The sequence below is a fragment of the Labrus bergylta genome, chromosome 15, assembly GCF_963930695.1.
Source record: "Labrus bergylta chromosome 15, fLabBer1.1, whole genome shotgun sequence".
In the NCBI taxonomy this organism is placed as follows: domain Eukaryota; kingdom Metazoa; phylum Chordata; class Actinopteri; order Labriformes; family Labridae; genus Labrus; species Labrus bergylta.
The window spans coordinates 3384116-3399774 of NC_089209.1; the positions used below are offsets into that span (position 1 = coordinate 3384116).

General features: G+C 41.6%; 1 protein-coding gene across 1 annotated transcript; it reads left to right on the plus strand.

Moving 5' to 3' along the window:
- The first annotated feature begins 6145 nt into the window (after positions 1–6145).
- On the plus strand, positions 6146–12039 carry atf3 (activating transcription factor 3). The gene is made up of 4 exons (XM_020654993.3): positions 6146–6277; positions 8581–8839; positions 8956–9063; positions 9198–12039. Exons 2-4 carry the CDS (start codon positions 8582–8584, stop codon positions 9525–9527), a joined length of 696 nt encoding a protein of 231 aa, XP_020510649.1. The 5' UTR covers positions 6146–6277; position 8581; the 3' UTR covers positions 9528–12039.
- Positions 12040–15659: the final 3620 nt, after the last annotated feature.

A 15659-nucleotide genomic window follows, 5' to 3' on the forward strand; every position in this document is an offset into this window, starting at 1 on the left:
GCTAACACGTTCATGTGAAGTGACACCTGCAGTCCTCCAAAACATTCACGACGCCTGATCTTTTTTTTCACTTTCTCTTCTCGACTTGTGGGTCAAAGTCTCAGCATGAGAAACTCCCTGAGATCCTGATACTGCTCCCTCATAGTGAAACTTACAAACTCCAAAAACAACCGAGCGCTGCTGAAAGTTTACGACCCTGCAGCGACCGAGGAAGTGGGTAAAGAAAGCTTCAAACGAGCCGACCTGTGAGAATGAGAGTGGGAAGCTGCATGAGCCCCCCCCCCCCCCCCCCCCCCACTTTCACTTTGAGCTACTGGACGCTGAGAGGATCGGGGATTATAATTGATATTTTCATTTTTGATGAACTTTTTAAAAGTGAAAGAAAACCACAGATAATGTTCAACCAATTAATAATAATTACTTTATTTATATAGCACCTTTTCATCCCTCTAACGCACGCTCACTCACATTCCTGCTGACATTTCTTGAGCTCTCACCGTGTAATCAGCTGCCTCGTCAGCGGTACTCATCTAACCCCCCTCATCTAACCCCCCTCATCTAACCCCCCTCATCTAACCCCCCTCATCTAACCCCCCTCATCGTCAGCCTATCATCGCTCTGCCCGTCTTTTAAATATGATTCTTTCTCCTCTTTTATTTTCTACTCCGCCTCCACATCACCACCTGTCTTCACCCAGCCGGTCTCAACAAGTCATCCGCTTCACCACCACCACCAGGATCTGGACTCCATGGGGGGGGGGGGGGGGGGGATAGACCAAAGACTGTCTCTCAAGTCACCCCTCCACGTTATCTATCTTAGTAAATCATTTACTTCCTTCACTCGTCTCTCCTGATTGAAAAGTTGTCCACACATCTCAGGGTGGTGTCCGGTGGGTGTGACAGAGTGTGGAATCAAACCCCCCCCCCCCCCCTTCATACCTTATAAATAGAGAACGTAGTATTGAGCTGGCGGGTTCATGTGGTATTAATAGTCGGCGGGGTCAGCGGTGACTTCACGACGCAGCATCAATCCGGATTACAGCGCTGACCTCGTAAACTTCGTCTGTCTGCTCGGTGTGTGTGTGCTCGTTGTTTGTGTGTGTGTGTGTGTGTGTGTGTGTGTGTGTGTGTGTGTGTGTGTGTGTGTGTGTGTGTTTGTTCTTGATTTTCCGTCCCTCTCGAGGTAAAAATACGAGCACAAACGTGTGTCGGCTGTGCTCGTTAAAACATTATCTCTGGTAAAGTGTAAAGTGGATCTGGTAAACGGGCAACTAATTCAATCAATTAGTTTCAATCAAGTAAACTCAGAGGGATGTTTGTGTAAGTGGATTCACTTCAGGAGGCCATGTTTGTTTGTTTAATGGATTTATATCCGCTTAAATTGTTTTTAGATTTTTGTTGAATTTTTCGTCTGCAACCTTTTTTGTAAGACTCTAAGTCACCAGCATGCTCCCTGAGGACGGCTTTGTTTTAGAGACAGGACAGAAATCAGGAAGAGAGAGAGAGTAGGGAAGGAGCCACAGATCGGATCCTGATCCGGGCCTCCCGCTTGGAGGATTTTAGCCTGAACACATGGGACACACACACTGATCACTAGGCTACATGGTGCCCCAAAACAAACTATTTTAAACCCCCCCGTCGCTCACCTTTACGATGTCAGATTACTGGGTCTGTCTCTGAAAATGACTGCTGACAGGTGAGATCCTCTGCCCTTGCAAACATTTTGTTTTTACCTCTAACTTGAAGGGATAATTTACCAAATCTCACAGCAATATCTGGACGGGGTTTTTTTCCCCGCTAGTGACCCCCTTCATGCAGTTTCTGTACTCTAGTCCTCTGCTGATTCAACACAGCGGATGTATCTTTGAGGTTGCTTCTGGTGGAGTCCCTTCCAATCTCTGTGAAACTTTTACTGCTGATGCTCGTGCTGAAAGAAACCGCTGAAGCCTCACAGTAACACTGCTGGCCACAGCAGGGTGTTTCCCCTGAATCAAAACCAAAAGAAAACTGGAACAGAAAACCGAACCGCATTCGAGAGTCTGGGAGCTTCTACATACCTTTCATGTCACAGAAGCACAGAAAAAAACGACAACTTTAAAGCGTTTACACAGCTGCACCTTTACTTTGTGAAGGCCCTGCATGTATTTACATTTTTTTTTTGGGTGGCAAGGCCATCCGTAAAGGGGGGAAAAGGGGAACATATTCTAGGGCCCAGGCTCCCATTAGGGTTAGCTAAAACATCGTCCATCCAAAAATATAAGCAATCATAACCAATTGTTGTGTTTCAAGATCTCAAGAAATTAACTTGTGTTGTTACACCGCGATAATGAGATAAATAAGCGAAGAAAACAATCGAAATTTACTAGTTAAATCAAGAAAACTGACTTAAAGGTGACATATCCTCCTCCTCTTCAACCAGTTTAAATAAGTCTCAGAGCTCCTCAAAACATGTCTGTGAAGTGCCCTTTGTGATGTCATGAAGGGAAAATCTCCAAACAGCCTGTTTGAGCACTCATTTTCTGACAAGTGGAGCAGGAAGAAGACGGAGAGGATGGACTTTTCTCATCATTGGGGGGTTTGTAGACGGACTAGAGACACATGTTAGAGTTAGAGGAACGTGGGGAAGAGGATTTTGAATAATACGTGACTTTTATTGATGCATGTCCTTTAAGGGCTAAATGATTTAAATAATCTATTGTTAGCTTTTTTAAACATTTATTTCTGTTTGTTTATATGATGTCTATAGGAAGGATTTAGTGCAACTAGCTTGAAAAAGTCTCTACAATGGGGCGCCTACTGTTTACGTCACACGACCCCAAGTGCAGAGGCTAAAGTCCCGGTCGCAGCAGCAGTCGGTTAACCTCACAATTATTTAAATTGCACCTTTAATGTTTGCACTTTTTTGGGGTTAATATATATGTATGGGAGGGGGGGCGTCGGTTTCTGTGGTTTAATTTGTAACAAATGTTTCATGTCATGTACGTCTTTGTAACCTGCTACTGGATGCTTTGAATTTCCCTCAGGACCAATAAAGTATCTATCTGTCTAGAATCAAACCTTGGTCCTTTGCTGCATGTCTTCCCCCCACTTTCTCCTCAAAACATTTGCTGTCTTTCCAATAAAGGCAAAACTGTGGACTCTACTCTACAAACAAAACACTGAATTAGATGAAATCACTTTGGCATCTTTATGGAGTCTAATTTATCATGAAGCGTTTGCATAACTGAAATTCCAGTCGTCTGCCTCCGAGGTCACGGTCCACCCTCTGAGAAATGAATCGGAAACAGCTTTCCACTTTCTTTTCCTGAGAAAAGCTGTTTCATTTTTGTATAATCCAAAAACGACATCCTGCATGTTTCAGACGTCATGTCATCTGGAAACCTCAGAGCCCAAACAGGTGGATTTTATTTTAATAAAATGTTTCTACAATAAGGCGAGCAGGGGAACACCGTCTGGTTTGATTATTAACCTTTTAATGACTGTTTTGATACAGCTGGCTGTTGTTCACCATGACACCGCTGCACACACACACACACACACACACACACACACACACGGACTGTAAAGGCTTCCCTCGATGGAAAATCAGCACGGAGGTGTTTTCAACAAATCGGAAAATCTTCCCTGGAAACAATGCATGACCCAGGGTGAATGAAAACACACACACACACACACACACACACACACACACACACACACACACACACACACACACACACACACACACACACACACACACACACACACACACGTCTCTCCCACACTGGCCAGAGAGATGTAGAAGTTTCTGGATCAGCCACGTCTGTCACATCCTGCACCCATAAAGACTTACAACACTCCCCATGCCAACATATAAGGAGTTGATTTTGATATTTCACAACTTTAGACTGACTTTGGAGTTGTTTCTGAGAAGGAGCGGTGACAGCTCGGTGAAAGTGAAAGCTAAAAGTTTTGGGTTGCAGGCAACAGAAACTAGAAGTTTCTGGATTACAACAGTCGCAGGGAACAGAGTGAAGAGGAAGGAAGGAGAAAGAAAGAAGTCAAAATAGGAAAGAAGAGAATATTACTCTAACATGGAAATACAAAAACGAGGTCAGCGGCTCTGAGTACACTTAAAGTGACTCAGAATTCAGCGTCCTCTGTGAGGAGTAGGATATGCTGAGTGGACTTTACAGGAACAACAGCGTAAAGATGATCTTATTCAAATTCAAAAAACTTTATTTGTCCCCGGGGGGCAATTCAGAACCAAAACCAAAAAGGTGCAAACTAGGCTTCAGAACTTTTTTGTTTCTCACTGACACTTTCCACATACTCCGCTCAATGTCAATGCTTCTGTTTGTTTGTTTTTACAGCGAGCGTCTCGGACCACCACCGACAGGACTCTACACGCCGCACTTTTTAACAGTTTTTTAACCCTGATGACCGTACATCAACAACAGCGCCCAATACAGTCAAAGCTCTCAAAGAAAACAGGAAAAGCAGCCAATAAAAAATAAATACAGAGAAGAACATCCAACTAACTTATAAAACACTGAGTCCAACCTTTACTTTATACGGTTAGCTATGAGGAATAACGACCTGTTTCTTCCTCTAAATGTAGTCTTAATAGAAGCCTGTTTTCACCATTTCACTGCCGCTCCAGCTAGCTGCTTTAGCCTCCCTGCTAACTGACTCATCTTTTACAAAGTGATAAAAGTGTGTTTTTGAGAGGTGGAAACCCTCTCGCGCTCGCTGCTCCTTTAGGAAATCCCCGAGCGTCTCAGCAGGTGAGCAAACAAGATAATCCGATTGAGACCAATTAAGACCCAGAATCCCCACATATTAGATCACCGTAAATCCACTCCACACACCGCTTACAAGTCATGAACATCGATGACACAGAAAGACAAAAAATGGCACAGTTGAGTTTCTTCTCACCCACAAACACGCTAAGAAACATTTTTCTTTTCCTACCTTCCTGCTGGTCCTGAAGTTTTATTTCTCTCTTATAAATAAATAAATCAGAAACCATTTAAATGAATTTGAATTCATCAGATTGAAGGCCGTCACAGATCATCATGTCCCCGTCTCTCCGTCTCCTCTCTCTCTTTTATACCCCGGCTGAGGAGATGTAACCCAGGAAGAAATAACTTTTGTGTGTCACTCAGCTCTAACGGCGTTATTCACCCGTAAGTGAGGAATGACTGGAATGAAAATCTGTGTCAGCGTCAAATCTGGGAGAGGGGACGCAGAGAGGCGAGAGAGGGTGAGAGCTCGGGGTTACTTGTTAAGGTTGAGGTGATTTCATTGGTTCAAAAAGGATACAGAGGACGTTAATCAGGTTTAGGGTGCAGGAGAAGAAGTGAGGAAAGCAGGAAAGGGGATAGGAAATGAGAGAAGGATAGATAAAAGGGGGTTAAGAGGAGAAAAGAGATAAGAGGGGGAAAAATGGGGGAAGAGGAGGGGAGGAAAGACTTGAGAAAAGGAAAAAAGGAAACAACAAGAAAGAAGGAAAGGAGACAGGATGAGGAAAATACAAAGAGAAGGAAGGGTCGGAAATTAAAAGGGGGGGAGAGGAAGACAGGAAGGAAGGAGGAAAAGAGTGAGGAATGAGCGAGTGTAGGAGTGTCAAGAAGAAGTGACAGATGGATGAAAAAGGAAGAAAGAGGAGGGGAGAAGTTGTAGGTTTGATGTGAGGAAAGAAAATAGGAAGGGAGGAAAAGTGGTAAAGGTGAGACGAGAGAAAAAGTTGTAAAAGCTGGAGGAAAAAAAAACAGACAAGAAAGACGTGAAAAAGGGAAGAAAGGATAAGTGAACGTCAAGGAGATGAAGAAGAAAAAGAAAAGCGAATGAAGGAGATCGGGAGGAAAAGAGGAGGAAGAGGAAAACACTCGAGGGAGATGGAGGAAGGAAGAAAAAAAAGGGAGGAAGAATAGGAGGGAGGGAGGAGGAAGGGAGGGGAGGGGGGAGTCTGCCCCGTTAAGGCAGAGCAGCTCGGAGTATAGCTGGATTGCATCATCGAAAGGATAAGCCCTCTAAAAATAGGATGACGTCACCCTCTGTGCTCTCCCTCCTCCAAACCCCGCCCCCCCCTCGGCTGTCATTCCACGCTGCGTCTCTAGGCCCCGCCCCCCAGCCTTATAAATACGGGTGATGCAACTGAGAGACGACAAGCAGCAACTCATCGCTCTGCGCGGCAGGAAGAGAAACTGAAGCGACTGAATATAAGAGGCGCTTTGTGATTTTCTGTTTCTACAACTTTCCACTTCATCTGAGGCACAAACCCGCAGCTCGCACAGGTAGGATGGACTTCTTTTTTTAAAGGGGGGGACGTGAAGGTGTTTTTGTTGTGAGTGGAGGTGGAGGTGTCCCGGTTAGCGGAGGTGTGCGCTCCTCCGTGACTCCCGGGACGCTTCAGCCAAACTTTCAAACTGACTCAAACCGATCAGACTGAGAGGAAATATTCAAAACAAATACTTTTTAGACGTTTAAGAAGTTTATTTGTGATCTGAAGTCTTATTTTTATTTATTATTTTTAACTTTATTAGAGAGTTAATATTTCATTTGTCGGCCGACAATCAGATTTTAAAAACAGTAAAATGACATTAAAATATTTTAAAGATGACACAAATGTATTTAATTTATAGATTCTGTTTATTAAAGTTTATTTCGCTCTTTTTTTTATTAAATTTTGAGTTGTTGTTAACTTCTCAAAAGTGAGCTTTGAAATAAAAATAACAAGACGATATATGAAGAAATCTTTTAAATCAAAGCTACACATTTAATCAGACACAAATATTAGAAATAATTTGTAAAGTTTGTTTAATTTCAAACACTTTTTGAGAGATTTTGTGTTTTCCATAAAACTTTTAATAAATAAATATTTAATAAATATACAAAAATTATTTTCTAAGGATGTTATTTATCCTTGTCATTTATAGATCCAGCGAGTTCAAGTCTATTTAACCCTTTTATATAGATGTATTTAATATAGATCTGTGTGTTTATTATACAGTATTTGATCATCTTTTAATAACAATTCAAACTTTAAAACGACTCAAAGATCTCAAATTGGATGTCAGAATGGATTTCAACTTAAAGATTTTGTAATTAAAAGTTCGTTTTTACAGTTTTTAATACTTAGGAGTTTGTGTTATTCTCTTAAAAACGAACTCTACAATGTAAACAACACATTTTTTCTCGTTTAAATCATGTGCTGAACATAGAAACAGACACAAATCTTTGAAATGATTTCTAGTAATGAAGCTTGTTTCTCTTATTTTTGACACTTTCTGAGATTTATCCCCGCTTGTTTTAAAACACTTCTTCACAATAAGACAATAAGATTTGGTCTCAGGATGTTATCGTCCACATCTTTGTCATTTACAGATTTCATGACAAAGTTTCCTCTTGACATCAGCGGGCAAACACTTTAAATATTAAATGGAAGACGCTGTATTTATTGATTAAAGGTTCATTTAATTTTAATCCATAATTAATCAGGGCAGCATAAATAATCTGTTCATCCCAAACTACCCTCTCTGACCCCTCTGTGATCAGGAGAGCCACCCTGAGGACCCCTCACACCCTGATCACAGAGGACCCCTCACACCCCCCTTCCAGTTACCTCCACCAGGCAGACGCTACAAAGTCCCTTTGGCCCACAAAAACATCTACAAAGAATCCTTCATTCGTCAACAATAACCCCCAGAACAGAATCAAATCGACCATTTTTATCAGCCGTTGTTTCTAACAGTCCCCCTCTTAAAGTCTCTACTTTGATTTTATAGTTTGAGACGAGTCAAAGGAGACTTCCTGTCACTGTTGGGCATGGACAATAAACTTTATCTAATCTATCTTAAAAAAGTTAATTAGGTGAAGACACTGAAACGAGGAGAACAAATATTCAGTCACAGCGGTACGTCTGGTTATTGTGACACTTCTTGGACACACACACAACACAGAACGACTCTCTAAAAGTGCAGTTACATAAATGTGTTTGTTTTGGTTTTGTTCTTACCGAGCTGAAATCTAAAACTTCACGATCACCTTATCACGCTCATAACGCTCTGTGCCTCTCTCTGTGCGGAACACAAACATCCACGCCCTCTAATGGGTCCCTTTAATTGTGGGTGGCCTTAGGTAAATATTTGTTTATGCAAAGGTGATTTGGCTGTGTGACCATGATTTCACCTTACATAACTTCTTGTCTCTTGACATTTAAAAAAAACAAAACACAGAAGTGATCCTCGCCAGCCTCGTGTTTGTACATGCTTGTTGTTCTCAGTGATCTGTGTCATTATGACGCAGCAAAAAATACCACCAATCTACCTTTTTTTTAATACCTTTTCTGTAGAAATTAAAGCCGTGTAGAGCTCATGTTTCGTTACCATAGCAACCAATTTTGCATTTTTGTTGTATAATAATGAGAAAAAGAAAGGCCACTCTTGGTTTTAATTCTTATAAGGTCTTGAACGGCTTAGAATTTGTAATGAACAAATTTGCATAACTGGTTGTAAATTATGTGATCTGCTGTTTTCCTACCTCGACTCGACTTTGTCTGAGTTGAGTATTAACTCTGTGACTCTCCCTGTGTTCCCAGAATGATGCTGCAGCACTCGGGTCCCTCGCTGGCTGACATCAGCTGCTCCGCCCTGGTGCCCTGCCTCTCCCCGCCGGGCACTCTCACCCTGGACGACTTCACCAATTTCACACCGCTCGTAAAAGAGGAGCTGCGGCTCGCCATCCAGACCAAGAGGCTGTCCAACGGGCTCAGCGCCGACATGAGCTCCGACGGCGCCAGCTCCAGCGAGGACAGAGCGTCAGAGAGCAACCCCCGCGGGTCCGGTGTCAGGAGAGAGGTGAGGCAGAGAGAGAAGCTAACCACCTGAGCTTCTTAGTTAAGAAGAAAACGAGAATGTAGATTTTTATTTAAAGGGTAAAACACTGACAAATTGTATTTCTCTCGGCTTGTCAGGTGACACCTCAGGAGTACGAGAGGAGGAAGAGGAGGAGGGAGAGGAACAAGGTCGCTGCCGCTAAGTGCCGAAACAAGAAGAAGGAGAAGACAGAGGGTCTGCAAAAGGTAGCTTTCAATTTTAATCAATTCTGGAAATGAAATGAAAATCAGTTTTTTCTTTCCACATTTTTGACAATCGCAAAAAATCCCTTAAAATTGAAAGGCTGGTTTACATGTTTCTGACCCTCTCTCGCCTGCAGGAATCAGAGAAACTGGAGAGCGTCAACGCCGACCTGAAGGCTCAGATCGAGGAGCTGAAGCAGCAGAAGCAGCAGCTGGTCTACATGCTCAACCTGCACCGACCCACTTGCATCGTCCGAGCCCAGAACGGCCAAACGCCCGAGGACGAGAGGAACCTTTTCATCCAGCACATCAAGGAGAGCACTTTACAACTCCACAACATTACCTCCTCCATCGCTGCAACCAACACCGCTGACTCCTCCACCTTATCCTCATCCCTGTCCACGGTATCACCTCTAGACGCCGGGTTTCTGACCCTCGATCACATTCAGTGTCCCAGTCACCTATGAGACACTGGCAAAGCCTCCACTTGCTGCCATTGGTGGAGCCGCCATATAGACTTATGACCTGAGAATGCCGTGTAATATACGCCACCTTAAGATGACTCCTGCGTCTCCTTCGCTGTCCAAAGAGAGAAAGAGAGGCGTAGAGTGACAACAGAACCCACCACTCCCTGAAATCGCAGCTGCTGATTGGACAGCAGAAAGTGACATAAAATGGACTGCACCTTGACATGCGCTGTGTTTCTTTTAACAGTCAAAACCAAGGACAGAAGCCAAAGCACTAAAAATAGAACAAAACCATCATATTTGTTTCAAATTAACAGCTTTTTTTTTTTAGTTTTTAAGCGCCTGACTCAGAGTCTGATTTTTGTACCAAAGTGTGTATTCAAGGTGATCAAGGCACATTATGTCAAGCAATTGGAGACATATTGACTGTGTGAGTGTGTTAACGAGTGTTTGGGTGTCGAGTCACTGACTGTAAAAAAAAAAAAAGACATTGTTATTTGTGCTTAGTATAGGAAATAGTATATTTATTAAGTAACAACTGTATGACATGTAATAGCCGTATCGACCCTTTTCTGCTGTACGATGTGAACTGCTAAATTCGCTGCTACTACTAACCACTCAGGACCATGCTAGCCGTAGAAGTTGACTTCATATGTTAAGAGTACAAGTCAATTTGTTTGATTTATCAGCATCGCCACAAAAGGGATATGTATGTCGTAGACAGGGTTTTCAAGTTTGTATGTAACAAGTCAAAAAGTACAAAGTAGGGATGCGACGAGTTAATAAGTTGATTAACCCAATATTGAATTCAGACTAACCAAGTAGTCTAAATATACGAAAACATTTAGAAACAATGCTAGATGCAGGTTAATGTTCACAGTCCTGTTCTCAATGTGGTTACACATTGATCAGTTAAACCTGACATGGCGTACAGACAAGTTAATCTCCATGTGTACTGAGCAACGAGATGCTATCTTTTCACTGTATTTGTTTACATCAGGAAAGCACAGCGAGCAGAGAAGGGCCATTAGCCTTAGCCTGGGCTACAGCGGTCAGCCTTGGCTAGTGGTGTTACAAGGTTGAGGGCCAGCGTACTTATGAAATACTATTTGTGCGTTTAACCGACTTTTAATTCTAGTGCTGACCAGCGTTTAGTCAGCTAGTCGCATCCTACATCCCTACTAATGAAAAAGACAATATAATCGTATATGCAGATGATACCTTACTTTTCTCTGAAACTGTTAAATTCGCCGGCAACCAAATTGCCCAAAATAATTGATTACTGTTTATAATTTCGCAAGTTCACTTTATTTGTCACTGCGTTCCCTCTTAAACTAAACTAAATCTAGTGTTGCTTTCTGCATCCTCTGTGACGATGAAGCTTCACAAGCACGAGTATTGTTTTTCTACCTGAAATCTTGTGTATCGTTTTGACTGCGCATTGAGTCTGTTCTGCTGTATGTAAACACCATATGCCTCTTTTGGTCTTGACAGAGCAAAAAAAACAAAACAAAAAAAGATTGTAATTTTTTTTTCTAAAGTGTATTTTATTAACAACATTTGGTTTGGAAGTTGTGTGTTCACTAGATATCGTTAGCTAGGTATCAGAAGTGTTGCATCGGCTTTCGGCTGCTCCTTAACATGCTTGACTCTGGAAGTTGTGCAAGATGATGTGATATTATTCTGTCTGTTGTGACTTTATCAGGCTTTAAATCCTGCCAAATATGTGTCCATCCCTCCACTCCTTTTTCCTCTCTCTGGTCTGTTATCTTTCAAGTGAAATCATCCCTCAAGAGAAACGTGGTTTATAACTGAGGTAGTGTAAAAAAAAACAACAAGAGCTAAGAGTCAGATATCATGGAATTCATTTGAAGAGTTCATCAATGAGGTATTTCAATCCTTTCCAGGAAATCACAACCCTTCACCAAAAAGACTAAACACTGTACATCATGTTAGCATCATTTAGCATTAGCGTTTATGGTTACCTCTAAGGTTCCACCCAACAGGGAAGTATTTTCACACAGTTTGCAATAGAGGAGTTTTAGTTTATGTACGCACCGCATATTACTGTATATCGATCACGGTGAGGACTGAAGTTTTATATTTTATGTTTGCATGGTTGAAGGTTTGTTTTATCGATGGTATGTGTTATAAAAGGATCAACTCGTGAGAGTCACACGGTTAAAGGGACGCAGGCGTCTGCGTGTGTTCACAGTGCGTATGTTATATCTGTGAATGAAGTTGTTCAATGTCTTGTTGCTAGCCATGGGTAATAGATAGCTAATGGGCACTTTAATGTGTTTCTAATCTCTCGTGCCTACTTCTACTACTGGAGGCCGTTCTTATTTTGTCGGTAGCGTTTCGACTGTTGCAGCGTCATAGCCTAAACCAATAAATGATGGGCTGTCAGGTACAACTGCACTGCTACTACCATTGTGTACTTCCATCTTTGTGATCTGTCAACTTTTGTTTTTGATACTTTGTTAATTAAAAATATGTATTGCAAATGCTACATCTCTTTGTCATGTTGTTTTCTGGAAAAAGCCTGATATTGCTTTGTATTGTAGCAGCCGTGAGTTAGAATCTGACCTAGGACCTTTACTGCATTTCATCCCCCACATCCCTCTTTAGCTTTCCTATCCAACACAGGCTCAAATCCCCCCTTCCCCTCCAAAAAAAAAACTTTAAAAAGGCATAAAAAGCCCCAAAAATTCAGGTATCTCCCATTAGCTGTTGACGTTTGTTTCAGTTATTTGTTCTATCAGTTTCTGCAGCATCAACCTCATTGTTAAACTTAAATATATCAAATGTAGAAAGGTATAAGAACAATGTGTGAAAAATCAGTTTTTAGGACTATACTAGTTTATAGAAAGCATAAATCCAAAGAGAAGAAGAGAAGAAGATGTTGTTCGAGGATGATTGGCATGGCTCAATATTTTATGATGTAAGACATTTCATAACATGAACATAACTCCAGTTAAAATCTTCCTACATGTGAAGTCACGGCAGCTGTTTGTGCAAAAGAAATGGACAAGACTGGACATGTTGCCTGTTCAGAGGTGGAGAGAGAGAGAGAGAGAGAAAGAGAGAGAGAGAGAGAGAGAGAGAGAGAGAGGAGTGTCTCTTGTACCAGTCGATGACTTCATATCTGTGAAGATAAGATGTAAAATACCAACAAGAACCCCGACCTGGAAAAATAACACCACTGGATGTACAGAAATCTCTGGGATTAACAAAAAATGCAACTGCTTATCAGATTCAATTAATCAATCAGGGAAATCTGAGGAAGTTTAAAGTAAAAATCACCTTACATATGTCCTTAAAGGAGCAGTATGTAACTCTGACTCCTAGCGTTTCAAATGGGTACTGCAGTCCAAAAAGGGCTGTCCTTCCCACCCCCTCCTCTCTATCAATCAATAAATCAATTTTTATTTGTATAGCATCAACTCATAACAAGTGTTATCTAGAAACACTTTACAAAAAGCAGGTGAAAGCCCTTACTTATTGGTATGTTACAAAAAGCAGGTGAAAGCCCATACTTATTGGTATGTTACAAAAAGCAGGTAAAAGCCCTTACTTATTGTTATGTTACAAAAAGCAGGTAAAAGCCCTTACTTATTGTTATGTTACAAAAAGCAGGTAAAAGACCTTACTTATTGGTATGTTACAAAAGGCAGGTAAAAGACCTTACTTATTGTTATATTATAAAGACCTGGCCTATCCATCATGACCACTTTAGCAAAGCAGCAAAAGTTCAAATGAAGTCTCATACTACATGGGTGGGGCTCGCCATCATCGGCTAATGTACTATCTTTCTGCAATAACACAAGTGTTTAAGATCTCTTAAATAGACTCCTCTGTGATATGCAGCTTATTATCCAATTACACAACCAGCTAATCAGCCCTCAGGCGCCTAACCCCACCCTAACGGCTCACTACCAAGAAACAATAAACAATGAATCCAGGTTTCTGCCTGAAAGTTGGAATCCCTTGTTTTTTTTGTTACCCAGCCTGACTTACTCAAAGGTGAAGGAGGGAAACACTAACATACCCCCCCAATGGTTTGGTACAATAAGTTAGCCTGGATAGCACATGATCAATAGCTGGCTCTCAATCTTACGGAGTCATCCCGGTGAATGGAACCCCTTGGTCGTCTATTTTGACTCCTGAAACTTGGGGAAGAGTCCAAAGCTGTTCACCACTGTGAGAAAGTAATTGGTATTCAGTTATCTTAAGGGCAAATGTTTCATCTTGCTTAAATAGTGTTTGATTCCCAACAGGTATGCCAATTAGAACGTATTACAGAAACCACGTTCCTCCCACTGCTCTCCTTTGGTTTCATCCTCAATCTGGCACATTGTAGGCTTGTTGTATTAAATAATATGAACATAGAAATCGCTGTGGTTTAGTCAACAAAGCACCAGTCCTCCTTCTTAGTTTAGATTCTGGTCCTGAATGGTCTGGATTTGTTTGGACCGGAGAAGGTAGGAAGTCTTAAGGCACCCCCACACGGTCCGTTTTGGACACCCCTTTATTGCCAGATATGAGAGCAGTTATCAGGTCAAACCAACAGGTGTTGCAGCGATGAAAGCGGGCAAGAGAAGTGGTTCAGATAGAAGTGATTGTACCCGACCTAAAAAGCCTCTGCATGTTTCTAATGAGACTGAACCTTTCTTTCATCCTGTATGAGGTATGATTTCAACATGGTTCATGTTATTCTTCTCTATCCCATTAAAGGATTAACTTGAGGAAGAACATATTTCATCTGGTTATAGCATGCTTTCAGAGGTGAATCAAGTTTCCGCTGTCGTCTCTTCAGGTTTTAATTACATAGTTTGATGGGAGTGACGGGGGTACAGTGGTGGTGAGAACAGGAACTGACATGAACGCATTTTTAATTTAAAGAAGGCTTCATTTTGTTCTTTTGTCATGATAAAAATAGTCCTCAATGTGTCTTTTTCTGCTATTTTGATGGCACAAATACAGTTCTCCATCACTTGATTTCTTCAAAGTAGACGAGGGTGAAGTTGCTTCGGGCTCAGCTGCAGATTCTCAGAAAAGAGAAGGACGTTTTTAACCTGTGTTCATTTGCAGGTTTTCCTCTTTTAACGTTCATCTCTTTCTAGCTGACGAGCTCTTATTGGAGAAGTACGGCTGTTTTTTACTTGAAGCGGAAGCAGAAGTGAGGAGTTTCAACACTCTCTGTGCCTCGTGGAAGGCAGAGTACAGTTCAGTTTATTCTCAGATCATTTCTGGGTCACAAGCGAGGTCACTGTAAGTTGATTTGCTTTCACATCGGGCTTCATTCCAGGAAGATAATGACAGATTTTAACCACTACTTTTGTTCATACTACATGATTATCATATCAGAAAAGTTCTAGTTAATCCAATATCAAATGTATGTTCAGCTGGCTTGTAAAAATATGAGGCTGTAGATACCCTTCCCTTCAGTAATTTCTGAACGCTATCCTCAAGCCAAAAATAAATTATAGGTCTATCTTAATTAATTTAGATATTTTAGTGTAAACATTCTACATATTGGACCTATAATGGGTCGATCAGCAGCTTTGGGTTCAAAAATATGACTTAAAATGTGTAGTTTTCTAAAGCTTTGGGACTTTCTAAAACTGTTGATCATTAAAAATTACAGCGGTTGTACACATGGCAGTGAGAAGTATCAAAGTATCAAACATTTAAAAAACGTATTAAGTACTATCATCTTCATCATTTTGGTCACAGAGCAGGATGTTGCTACCTGGTTCTGTTTCATTTGCTCTGAGGTGAAACAGTGGAGTGTCATGAGTGAGTGACCTGTGGTCCACCCTAGTGCTTGTTCATCCCACGTAGGATATTGGTCAACATGGGGCCAAAGTACACACACACACACACATGCCTGTAGCATAGGGGTAAGGAGCGTAAAGATGCTCTGTCATTCTCTCAGTTGAGGGGGAAACTGAGGCAACTCGATCACAAGCGGAGGCAAGGTCACTGATGCAACAGCCGTGTCATCATCTTTGAACGGCAACATCCTGTGTCGCTGAGGTCAATGGTCACAGCTTAACACACAAGCATATGATTCTGAAAGTGTCAGTGCCAGCTCACACTTGATCACACTCACCAGGTAAAATAAGC